At 35.3% G+C, this 13,931-nt stretch overlaps 1 protein-coding gene across 2 annotated transcripts in view; it reads left to right on the top strand.

The window, feature by feature from the left end:
- The first annotated feature begins 288 nt into the window (after positions 1–288).
- Positions 289–13,931, top strand: part of LOC125662519 (uncharacterized) — a 31,017-nt gene continuing 17,374 nt past the window's right edge. The window contains exons 1-2 of one of the 2 annotated variants that reach the window (XM_048894779.2): positions 289–500; positions 11,198–12,153. In XM_048894779.2, the coding sequence (XP_048750736.1) occupies positions 381–500; positions 11,198–11,368 (291 nt within the window). In that variant the 5' untranslated portion in view covers positions 289–380 and the 3' untranslated portion in view covers positions 11,369–12,153. Of the gene's footprint in view, positions 501–11,197; positions 12,154–13,931 lie in introns of those variants that run through there. The other variant, XM_048894774.2, reaches the window with a different exon arrangement.

Raw genomic sequence — 13,931 nt, 5'->3', positions numbered from 1 at the left:
CTATTTCATTCAGTGATAAAATTCTTAGCAAAAACAAATAAACATATTTAGAAATTCATTTATTCTCCACCGGGAATTATCACGTTAGTAGGGAGGGGATACATTTATTGTTTTAAAGAATGAAACGTAAAAACAAATGAAATGAGATAATGGAATTTCACAGAAATTGTATCAATGTGATGACAACGAAGAGCGGAAGCGGCCTGTTGACGTCTGTAATTGTATCCAATCACATTCGAAAAACCCACGACCCGCGCGAAACACACGCCCATCGTTTACTTATAATACACTGCATGCCAAAACAGTAATTTCATTCTATAGCAAACAATTGATACTCGGGAGGGAGAGGACATATATCACCTGTCTATAGAGCTGTAGCGATGACGAACACAGTGATTGTGGTGAGGACAGTGGTGCTGATGCTGGCTGCCAGTGAGTTATGTTGGACTAGGTTCATCGCTTTAAATGAAGACACAAACGGTCTCCGGCCACAGACAGAGGTAGGTACTGTAAGACTGACAAGGAAAATTAAAAAAAAAAAAAAAAAGACAGTGAAATTAAATTGTGATTAGCAGCTAATAATGATAAATGATCAATATCACAAAGTATATTAGATAAATTCAGACAACGTTGGTTTATAGGAAATTTTGTGCGATGATATACGCGTCATTTAGTGATTAAATGGATGGAGTATTTAAATTCACATAATTGGTTGCGTTTGCTTTGTAAGAGAGGTATTGCTAGTATGAGGCGACAAATTATATGGATATTACTAACTTTGAATTTGAACACATGATAACTTACGCATATACAATGTATTGAAATATACATACAAATTCCATTCAATCGAATATCATAAACGATCATCCTTCAAACACGAATGATAAACTATTGCTAATTCATCTGCAGTCAATCACTTTGGAGTATCTCTGCCATGCACATTTATTTCGAAAATCGATGTTGCCAGAACCTGAATAAGTAAACCTGACATTACAAATGTACCGTTGAAAGGTCAGGTGCGAAAATGAAAGTTGATTGGAAAATGTCGATGGGCTTAGAATCACCTATCTTTCTCTGACAATTCCTCTTGAATTAGTTTATTTGCATTATAGATTTGATTGTTCAGAAATGCGTCCTTTGATTTTAATTTAGTTTACTAGAACTGTAAATGCGGAAGAGCTATTCACACCGAGGATACTCTTTTGCCAAGTATATTTTAAATCTCCATATCTCGAATCAAAACCAGAGATATTTTAACAATCTTTATACAATACCTTCCTTACTTCCATATACAACACACAGAATGACGATTGATGTCTTTTCTGAAAATTCAGTTATTAATGCATGAATTAAACATTCAAAAAGAATTTATGTCTTAAAAAGCAGCAGCATTTTTACAGAATTAAGGGTAGCCGGTGTGAAACGAAACGTTGCCTACATATTACTCCTTGCGCATCAGATGGCGACAATCCTAATCAGTGACGCAAGCCAAGCTTTATATCGCCACACCTTTTCACACCATCTGTGTCCGTAGTTTATCAAATAGTTTTCTCCTCGAATATATACTGTTACATGTAAGGATAGAGCTAGTCATGAAATAATATAAAAGTTAAAAACTAATTTCATATTGCTTGCTGATCTAACAAGGAAACAGTGTACCTGGGGCTTTACTTTCCTGATTTGTTTTACCTCTAATGATGTGTGTATATGATGAATTAAGATTAAGATTCACTGAATATGGAATCTGAGCTTCCATTCGAGGGTTTCTTGCCGTTAAACAAACCTTTATTTTTTCGTAAATGTCACACTATTTGTACCAGGTCTGTATTGCATCATTTGTTTTGCCATGGGGTAGAAAGACACGTTATCGTCGGGTAAAACGCGTTAGGTGATTGCCGTCTACATTTCTTCCGCCGGCGAGTAGCAAACTATGGGTGACAACAGAGCGTCCGGGACGTCATTTGATTGTATTTCTTTCTTATGTATTCATACATCTAAAAGGTTTAGTCCTCGACTAATAAACAAAACACTTATTAGGTTTGTTACTGTACCTCAAGAAACATATTAATCACAAAGGGGCTACATCACTGGGGAATACGGAATTTTTAAGAGTTAATTAGATTTGGAATTAATTATTCGCAAAAGTATTAATAAGACATGTTCTGTGATTGAGTGTTATTCAGATAAGTAGTATATAAGCCACCAGTTCTAGCACGACATTTTCTGAGACACGCATACATGTACACATGTATAATGGCCATGTGTTTGGGACATAGAGATAAATGAAGTGATGATGTCATTAGAAACAACAATTTTTTATTTATCAATTGTATATTGCTATAGTTGACCACTGTTCGTTATCTTCACCTTTCACCTAAATCTTTGGAAACTTGAATTTCCAGAGATGAATTTAAGGAAGACTGACACATTTTTGGAAACTTTGGAACCGTTTCAAAAATATCCATACTAAAACCAATGGCACCAGTAACACGAAAACTGATCTAGTTAATCATATATATTATCTTATCAAATGTGGCGCATCTACAGAAAAGGATGCATATACATTATATAATTTTTACATTGAAGAGTTACAATGTAAGATCATAATTACAAACATAAGAAGACTAAGCTTTGATTGGAACCCACCATTGATTCAACCTGGCAATTAAGTCCCCGTTTTGTTTTTGCACTAAAATGAACGATTCGAAACGACACAGATTCACGTATAATATAATGGAAAATTAAGAATGAAAAATGAGCTGCAATGCAATGTAATTTAAGAGTGTATTTCTACAACAGAAAAACATCCAATTGATTGATTGAATATTGTTTAACGTCCTTCTTGATAATCTTTCACTCATGTGGAGACGTCACCATAGCTGGTGAATGGCTGCAAAATTTACGCCTATGTTCGGCACTTACGGCCTTTAAGCAGGGAGGGGTCTTTATCGTGCCACACCTGCTGTGACACGGGGCATCAGTTTTTGTGGTCTCATCCGAAGGATCGTCCCATTTAGTCGCCTCTTACGACAAGGAAGGGGTACTGAGGACCTATTCTAACCCGGATCCCCACGGGTCGTTGTAATCAGAAGAAAAAAGAAGACATGCATGGACAGATACATTGAATCCAAAGTGACATTAATTATAAATCACAGTTAATATGTTAATGACTGTAAAATATGTAACAACCTATGAACATCGAAATAATTTACGCCTTCTTGAACTTTGAGAAAGGTTTCTCAATAGGTATTTCCACCACATGGGAGCGTGTAACGTACGTACAAATAATAATGCTATAAACGGTAATTGAAATCAGCAGACGTTTTACTAATCCCAAGTTTCGAGAATATAGATATACCAGCCTCATTGAAATTCCTTTAATACAATTGAGGTAAATTAGAATCATTTCATGGAATAAAGAATATGTGATAAAAAGATATTCGTGTGAAACGTCATGCTGTGGAGCGTTTAAGGGTAGTTGTTTTGATAATGTATATTGTTACCACGACTAAAATCTATTCACCTATTCCTGGTAAATATATCTCAGACTTATGTAATCATACTGACTTTTTAATGCATTTAAAAAATAAAAGGACACGGCATTTGTATTGCAATATCCAAAATATCCCTAACTCTCAAGGAAACAATTGATGGTAATGATATCAAAGATTAATATGTACAATAGGAATCAAGAATCGGGCCCTAAATAACTATGTGTCTTCTCCGTCGTGTTATAGGCATTTTCCTTTTTCCTGGTCACGGCACCGACACCAGTTTACAATTGATATCATATAAGTTGGCATCATCAATACTTTTTCCATCTGTCCCTATCTCGAAATGGAACTTGCTTTAGAGTTGTACACATCTTTCAGAAATTATTGCATATAACTACCAGGCATTCCGATTCTGTTGGGTTAGGTCCTAAATAGTTGTATTTCTTCTTCGTCACGTTATATGCATTTTCCCCCTGACCACAGCACCAGTTTGGTATATTTGGTCTGAGACATAAAGGGTGAGGTTGGGTAATACAACTTACGAATTGGATTTTGAGAAATCGGTGGAAGGTTGTTTTGCCGATCAATAATGCTTTAAAACAAAACTGTGTCACGCTTCGTGACTAGACAATGGAATTAAAATATGAATCCAGCAGCGATTCAATTTAACATATCATCAATTGTTGATGCTACTTTTTATTCAAGTACAAATCACAGAGGACTAAAGTGGGGTATACTATTTATGTATTAATTTCTTTCGAATCGGGGCTGTGTATAAATGATACATGGATAGTCTATTTAACCGCCGTAATTCTTAGTCAATATATTGGCGAGAGACCCAAACCATTTGTGATTCTATATGATAGGCTCCGATATGATACACAGAACATGTTAAAAGTTATTCTGCTCCTGGATATAACCATGAATACCGGGTATGTACAATCACTACAGAATGCCAAATGCTTACTATCTACACATAAAATACCAAGTGCTAATTATCCACAGATTGTAAACTTCACATAAATTACCGAAACTTCGGGATCCACGATTTGTAAACTTAGAAATGTAACATAAAATACCAAAAACTCCTTATCTACAATTTGTAAACTTCACACAAAATATCGAGCACGCATTATCTACAGATTATAAAATTAACAGAGTACCAAGTAAGAGTTATTTTCATATTGTCAAATTCACTTGAATCACCAAGTATTCAATATTATCACATTGTATAAATTACATGAATTTCCGAGTACTTGTAACCATCAGAATGTAATATTTCCATTACATCTAAAGGATTTCCTGTATTCCCCGCGATATTTATTACCTCCGATATATTATTAACAAGTTGTCATCAGTACTGTTCATGTATGTTTAAATATTTGATGTTGATACATGGAAATAATATACATTCATTTTGTTAACCAAAACAACAAAAACACATATAGCACTAAATCTACAAATTTACTTACGCCACAGACTAAAACTTACGCCACAGACTATAGGTTTCTTGTTTTAACCTTGATAATCAATGCAAAGTGTCATATTCGTCCAATGAGCTGATCCACTTTGATATATATATTTTTATTGATATGTTCCTTTTGCGATTAATGAGCTTGGGATGTTAAAATTAATGAAGATTTTTTCCTACAAAATCAGCAATCGAAGTTCGTCGACTGCCCCTATTCAGACGTCCTACTTTTACCGCAGTTCTATCGGAACACAACCCCGATCCCGATAGAATTAATTTGAGGCAGTACTCTACATCGTCATAATGCCCGACTTCCCTTTAAAACATGGATGAAAATATAAATATCAGCAATATTTGTCTATTCATTTCAAAAATCATTGCTTAGTTGAGTAGCTCAGTAGGTTAGCACGTCGACTGCTGAACTATAGATCGCGGGTTCGAGTCCAACATGGCTTTTAAATTTTTGTCAGATTGCATTCTACTAAAAGTGCACTTATCGATTAAAAAAGGTAAATTCAAAAGTTTTCAATTTCAAAATATTGTGTACATATCCTCCACATTTCATCCATGATATCAAATTTCTCTGGTGTAGCATACCTCCTTCAAACTTGCCCCTCAAACGTTATGAAATTCGAACTTAATCTGCAGTTTGCCACTCTGAAACTACACAGCTAGTTTCAAATAAATCCACGCAAACATAACGGGAAAAGTTTGGAAAACCATAGGACAGAGGTGACTGTCAGACAGAGGGACAGATGGAGAAGAAAGCTATAGTTCCCTTAGGTTTTACAAACCGGTAGGGGACTAATAAAAGCAGTCATTTTACCATCGCCTTATTGGCATAAAAAAATCATTTCATGATCGTTTTGCCAAACAAAGTTGATACATCACGATACCAAAAAACAGTACCTCTAAAAGACTTTGATTTAAAAGAACGCAATATAAAGAGAAAAAATGATTTAGAATGTCAAACTATTCATAAAAGTAACGGTATGTTTTAGATTTCATTTGTATGAAAATCAATTTCAGTCATTCTAGGCTTTCCAAATAGTCTCAAGTGAGCAGAACTGAACATAAAAACTGATCGGCCACAACAACCCCATCCGTGTGATTGATTGGTCTAGTTATATATGCTGAAAACTACAACTGATTTTTCTTCATAGTCGTGATTAAGAACATGAAATTGTGTATGCATGAGAAAATTCATGCATAAGGTAGAGAGCTGTCGAGATTAATTCTACACCGGAATAAACCTCATATGTGATTTTAATATATTTATATAGATGCCAAACACTTTACAGTATACACATGTTTTATCTTAAACTTGGAACGGTTATTTTATTCATCGCTTTCGAAATTCCGATAAAACATGGAAACGTGCAAAATTATATAATCTAACATTGGGATATCAGCTTTTACTTATCTTGTATATATGGGCATTCACGTGACTACTTTAACCCCCCAATTCGATTGGTCACGCTTACTCTGAGCTACGTTTTTCCTGATCGATTTTTACTGAATTTGTAAAGTTATTCCGTTTGTTCATGATTAGTATGGTTTAGAAATCAGCATCTACCGAGACATTATTCTACCTACTCCTTTCCAGTGTTTGATCTTTTATTCATGGAGATTATTTTACAGACAACAAACTCATTTGCAAGATGTCAAATGGATGCTTTTAGCAGAGAATGATACGTTTTGATTAATGAAAAGATTGAATGTAAATTTTTGTGTTAATGACGTTAAATTCAATAAATTGGTTCAGTTTGTAAAACTGTATAATTATTTAGATTGTCATACATTCTGCCGGATGAGTTGGAGTAAGACTTCATGAAATGTATACAATTTCAAAATCAAGCATATGAAAATAGTGCACCCCCGACTTCCTTGGTATTTTCATAAAAGTTGTATTTCCGGAGGCAAGTTTTGAAATTGAAACCGACACGGTTCTTTTTTTTTTTGATTTACAAATGAATATTGTGACTATTAAATACATGTAGCATGTATAGAAACCATTATGCGAATATTTAGAGCTAGGCAACTTTAAGCTGCTCTGGTTTGAACAAGTACTGCATAAAATGTATATGTTTACATGTATATGATTTTCTTCCCAGTTCCAGATCAATTGATGTATATAATGTGTCATATTTTCATGTGTTACACGATAGGGTTAGACGATGTATGTACATTATGTAGTTTGTCTTGTCTAAACATGTTTTGCGTTAATGTCTACTGTGGCCGTCCGTGGACATGTGTTGTTTTCGTCACACACTACGTCACAATCACAACGCTTGCTAGAACTTACTGCATAGTATTCATCTACAAGGAATAACTGGGTAAGATTTTCTCTCTATTTTTTCCCCTTTTTATCATTAATGTTATATATCTCCATATCCATTATCTATTGCACGTTTTCACAATTTTTACTTTATCTAACTGTAAAAGAAACAACATGTTTCATCTATTCAAGACTTTTTTCTGGCGAATCTTAAATTTTTAAACATGGTGAAACTAATAAATAATGGCTAGTGAACAATCAACGACTGGTTCTGTATAAAACTGGTAAAACAATCTCAAAGGACGTTTTTTGATGAGTAATGTAGTTCTCGCCATTTATTAATCACATTTTAAAATGCTTTCATTTGTTCTTTATTGAGCATTAGACATTAATATTTCGGAAATTTGATTCCCCTTCAGCCGGGCCTTACTTAATGCCTTTAAGTTACTTGATGCATTGAAATGATTAAGTCAACGATCGCTCCCCCAGTGGAGGGCGTCGGATATCCACGAATAACAAGACGAGTATTATGATTTCAGAAATAATCTTTCATTTGTTACACTACCATATAACAAATATATATTCAATTCATACACACGGTGTTTTATGGGGGGAAATCTAATAGAAATACGACTTAAAAATTGATATCAAGAATGCATTAATTCCTACACATGCATGTTTCATCGGACCAAACAGGGGGAAAACAACAAAAATCAACCAAACAAAATCTATATAACGACTAGAATAGACTCTAAGCAACAAAGTTTTTGTTTTATTGTGATGTTTGGTATATATGCTGCCTCACAATATATTGTCTCGCGCTTATTTAATATATATTTGTGACGCTGTATGTGGACCACTTGTAATATGTTTTACTGTGTATCATTTAATTTCGTGGATCTTTGTTCTATGTTCATGATTTGTACAGTGTATACGTACATGTATAAGTGTTGTTTCGTGTTTTCGTGTTCATGTGTAAGCTATGTAAAACATATACTCTTCGATTGTTTTATAGTTTTGCTCTGCATAGGTTTGTATGATGTTAAATCTAACTTTGAGGACTAAAATCCCACTGATTGAAGTACTTTTCAGCTCAAACGGTTTTGTGCTTCCTACAGTCTTGTGTGTGTATATCCACCCATCAATCTACATGTACAGTGTATCTATCCATCCATTCATCATTAATTTGTCTTATTACATGTATTTTACACATCAACCATCGTAACATGATTTGATTGGAAGAATGTGTTAATATATATTTGAGAGTATCAATGTAGGTTACGTACAATGTAAATATCGATATTCTGATGTTTATGATAAATAGAGAGTTAAGGCAACTGACTGACAAGCACAGACAATTTCTGAAAATGGGACGTTAGCAATGACAATTTTAATACATTACATCTAAATTCAAGGTGAAATTAAGTTCAAAGGTATGTATTTTTCGACGACGTCTGTTCTGCAAAAAGTATGCAATTTTGTTATGACGTGCTATTCCAAACGTTTGCAAACTGTTGCGCACTCTCGGCTCAATAGATGTAAACATTACATGTATCGTTTCCTGCAACTTTTTGTAGCCACTTTAAAGTCCTATCTGAAGAAGAGAACACTAAAATCTTTGAATGTGATTGGCATTTCAACAGATTAACGAGACAAATCTGTAACCAACTAGAAAACTATAACAGGAAATCTTCACGATACGGGACCGATATGGCTAAATAGTTTAGCAGTGAATTAATTATGGTACCCAAGAAACGAATACACCTGTAAAATGTAAAAGCCCTGTCACTAACTATTCGTAAGTTATGACAAAGGTTAAAGGTTTTAAAAAGTAGGTCAAACTCCAAGGTCAAGGCCATGAGGTCAAACATTTTGACACTAAAAGAAAGGTCTCGTGAAAGGGGATACACGTGAAATATTACCCCATCTTTAAACATTCGAAAGTTTTGGCTTAGATAAAAGTTTATCAAAAGTAGGTAAAACTCCAAGGTCACGAGGTTAAAAAGTTTGATAATTAAAGGAAGGTTTGTCAAAAAGAATACACATGTGAAATATGAAAGGCATATCGCTAATCATTCAAAATTAATGGTCAAGGTTAAAGCTTTTTGAAAGTAGGTCAAACTCCAAGGTGAAGGTCACCAGGTTAAAAAAAAATCAAAGGTTAACAGTTTTTGTGGACAAACCGACCACAAACTACATGCCCCGATTCTCCGATTACAGGGACATACAAATTGATACTATTGTCTAACTGAAATATATAAATATACGAAGATAGATACTCCGGAACATGGTGCATTACGTTTGCCTCAAACATGGAATACACGACTCCCATGCGAGTGCCTCGGGGATATATTGGCTTATATTTATTGAAAATATACACGTTGAAGTGCTGCAAGAATTATCCTAAGAAATAATTACTTATTTTAGGAGAGCAAACCTTTCATCAAGTATTAATATCCCCTGATCGAAGAAAATCGTTTTCAATATCTGTTTCACCATTTTTTTTGTATCACAATATTTTGTGTTTGATGTGACATCATGCACTAGCCGGACATTGCGTCACATTTTACAATAATTGATTTATAAAGTGTAAAATATAGCATTTACCGCTCTAATTAATTCAATCAATGTATGATATATGACAAATATGTATTTAACATCTCTGAAAATCAATACAGATATTGAAAATAAGATAAATTATTGTGACGTCACACAGGAAGAGCTCTGTGTGTTTATTGGACGAATCAGCCGTGACCAGTTAGTAGTTGCCTTAATTTACCAGCGTAATATGATAGCTTTAAAAAGACATGTATATTCAAAAGTTTGTATTTCAGAAGACTCCAGGGAAGAATACAAAATTAATGTAGTAATATGTACCATGTACTAATCGGGCTACCTTCTGTAAATTATTATTGGCTCACCTGAGACTTTTCCGCTGTCTGTCGTTGTCGTTAACTTTTCACATGTTCATCTTCTTCAGAACCACTTGGTTAATTTCAACCATGCTTGACAAATCATGCTTGGGTGAAAGGGATTCAAGTTTGTTCAAATGATGGGCAACTGCCTTCTCCAAGCGGGACAATAGCGAAAATACACTGACAACTTTTTAAAATCTTCTCAAGAACCAGCGGGCCAATTTCAATCAAACTTGGTACAATCATCTTTGGGTGAAGGAGATTCAATTTTATTCAAATGAAGGGTCATGTCCCCTTCAAAGGGGAGGTAATTGTAAAATGGAGGTGATGTCATTTAAAAATCTTCTCATGGACCACTGGGTCTGACAAGTTCAAATTTACATGACAGCTTTCTGACATAGTAAAGATTCCAGTTTGTTAAAATCATGGCCCCCGGGAGTAGGATGGGGCCACGGTAGGGAATCAAATTTTACATGCGAATGTATAGGGAAAATCATTTACAAATTCTTCTCAAGAACCACTGGGTTAGACAAGTCCAAATTTACAAGACAGCTTCCTGACACAATTCAGATTTAAATTGTAAAATTGATGGCCCCTGGGAGTAGGGTGGGGCCACAGTAGGGACTCAAAGTATTACATGTGAATATCTAGGAAACAATCTTTAAAAATCTTCTCAAGAACCACTGTGCCAGACAAGTTTTTTCAAATTTGTGTGGCCGTTTACTTTAAAAAATGCAGATTCACATTTGTTAAAATCATGACCCCCGCGGGTAGGATGGGGCCAGAATATTGGGATCATATTTTTAAACGTGGTATATAGGGAAAATCTTTAAACATTGGCCAAGATGACTCAGGTGAGCGAAGTGGCCCATGGGCCTCTTGCTAAGTATTACATACATTAAGCGAAATATGCATTATGTTTTTTAAGACAGAAATTACTAACACCATATTTCATTTATAATGGATTGCTCTTTTGCTAAACTTAAATTCGAACTGAATTATTACAGTAAAATTATAACATATTTTCGTCTGTTTGTAGGAATTAACCAACAGTTTTCAACAGATGAAGCTACCAACAGCATCACAAAATTTGCTTTTGTTGCACATCCTCATGAACCAAAAACAATTTTTGGACAGAATACAGCACTCAAAAATACCGGAAAAGCGCCAGAGACGTTGCTATTGGTCACCAGTAACATGCTATGGATAACATTGTAAAAACAAATATACGTTCCTTTATACAGCGTAATATTAGTGTTTGAAAATATGATGCAAAAACGTGAAAGTGGTAAATATGGTTTTTTGTATTAAATATGAAGAGATCCAGTCATTTTTATAACTATCGTGTCATGTTAACTTTCAGATGTCCGAGCTTGGGTTGGATTCTTGCTAATAATTGGTGTACATTTTCAGAAGACATTTACGTTTTGTTTGTACTTTCAAGATTTTTTTCACTCGTGTAGAGACGCAACTGTACAGTGTCAAGTAGGAGTATATAATTATGATAACGGCTGCTCTCTTATGTTAACATTTGTACTCTTGTTTTTAAACCACGTGTAATTTGTGTAAAATTTCCGATGCAACTCAATATGTTTTTAAGTTGATAAATACGACATAAAACCGGAATCATGGTATCATAAATATGATGTTTTGCCGCCATTTTCGGTTTTCTGACATGTAAAATGATCATTTTCACGGATTATTTCTAGGTAACATTGAGCGCAGATATCACACATTTTATATTATCTGTACCGTAAATTTTATAATACATATACCGTAAATTCTATATTATCAACACCGTAAATTTATTTTCCAGTACAAATATATTGATACATGTAGAAGAAATTTGTTTATGTTTTCTGAAATCAGCTTTCTATCAAGATTTGAGAAATTGCGTCACTTTAGATGCAAATGACTGTAAATACCAGGGACAAACCATGTACAAAAATATGCTCGACATGATCTCTTTTATGAAATAAAAGACGATCAAGTCTATTACTTCGTGAATTTTATGGGACTTAAAATTCCATTGCATTGGGAACAATGTATGAAAATTACATTCATATTAAAACTTTAGACGGCTATGCAAGATTACAGCGATACGGAACTTCAAACCTGCACAGAAAACCCCCGTAAATCGAAGGTTTTGATCTAATTGATGGTTTGTTTTACGTCCCGTCGAGCATTTTCCCCTCATATTCAGACGTCACCAGCTGTAGACGAAGGACCACATATTTAGACCTCTATGCTTAGCACTCAGGACCATAGTAGTGGTGAGATTTCTTTAACGTGCCAACGTCTGCCGCAACACGCAACTTCCGTTTAAATAGGGTCATATCCGAAAGACCCATGAGTCCCACCTCTAATGGCGAGCGTTTGGCGAAGGAGCAATCACATCCTATGGTTGCCTTAGGTTTGGCCTGGTCATGGCAAGAGAGGGGCGCGAACTCACGACCTCCCTGTTACGAAACAAACGCTTCATCACTGAGCTACCGCGACTAGTGTTTTTATCAGAGGTGGGTCTATAGCTCTCAGGTATATTCCACCCAACCCCACTTCGAGTTCTGTAGCTAGGTTATTAATAACATCATCTTAATGATGAGGATTTTTAGTTTTGCTTAATCATACTAGTATGCTGTAATCAATCAATTTCAGAAACGTTTGAAAATTTACTTCACCTACCGTATACTAAACCGAAACAAGGTTTGCAGCTAGCTAGTCCTAGTTAGAATAATCTAACTGTGTCTCGGGACAGGCCCTCACCACAGTTAAAATTCGTCCCATATACTCGTAATGAAGCAGAAAATTGCAGAATAGCTCCGAAACTACTTGAAAACCATCAATGACTGAACGTTTGAAGTTAAATTGAACACAAATAACCTCATTGTTAATTCATAAGTCCTTCACACTGTCAAAAATCGTAAATTATATGTAATTAGTTATTGTAAACTGAACACTTAGAAATATCATTTTTCTCGATTCGAATTGACTGCCATTTTACCGGAACATCCTTTAAAACGAATGTTCAGTGATTGATTGTATCTTATTTAACGTCGCTCTCGAAAAAATTTCACTCATATCGAGACGTAACCAAGACCGGTGAGGGGCTTCAAATTTAGGTCTATGCTCGGCGCTTACGGCCATTGAGCAGTGAGGGTTGGTTCTTTAGTGTACCACCGCTACTGTGACACGGGAGATCCGTTTTTAAGGCCATCTCCGAGGACCCGTGACATTCACATCTGATGTCGGGCGTTTGGCGATGGAACTGTCAATACCCGTTTTAACGACTTAGATCTGTCGCGACCAGGATTCGAACCCCGACCTTCCGCATGTGGGTCGAACGTTCTACCTCTAGACCAGCGAGGCGGTCGAGTGCTCAGTTAAAAACTGCCCACTACCATAGAAATCAGTGAAACGTACCTTTCGCACATAGCTTGAAGACAAAAAAGTACGATGTGCAGTGGACACAGAATTAAACTTTAGAACTGAAAGACGAACGGGCTAGAGGGAAATGATAAGTTTACCATTACAATCTCTGGGGCATAATACATGATAAATAGAAGTGTAGGCACCAAGCGGTAAAGGGTCTGGGGACCAACCAAACTTGGCAAACAGAATTCTTGGATGAAGGGCTTTCAAGTTTGTTTGTTTTTTTCAAATGAAGGGCTATGCCCCCTTAAAAGGGGGATAATCACAAAAATAGGGTGGGCCCACAGGCCTTATTGGTCACCTGAATACTAGTGAAAAATTATCACTACTTCCAAGGGCTATGG

Source organism: Ostrea edulis, chromosome 1 (genome assembly GCF_947568905.1).
Source record: "Ostrea edulis chromosome 1, xbOstEdul1.1, whole genome shotgun sequence".
NCBI classification, from domain to species: domain Eukaryota; kingdom Metazoa; phylum Mollusca; class Bivalvia; order Ostreida; family Ostreidae; genus Ostrea; species Ostrea edulis.
The sequence above is the reverse complement of the archived record's forward strand: the minus strand, read 5'-3'. Positions and strand labels throughout refer to the sequence as shown.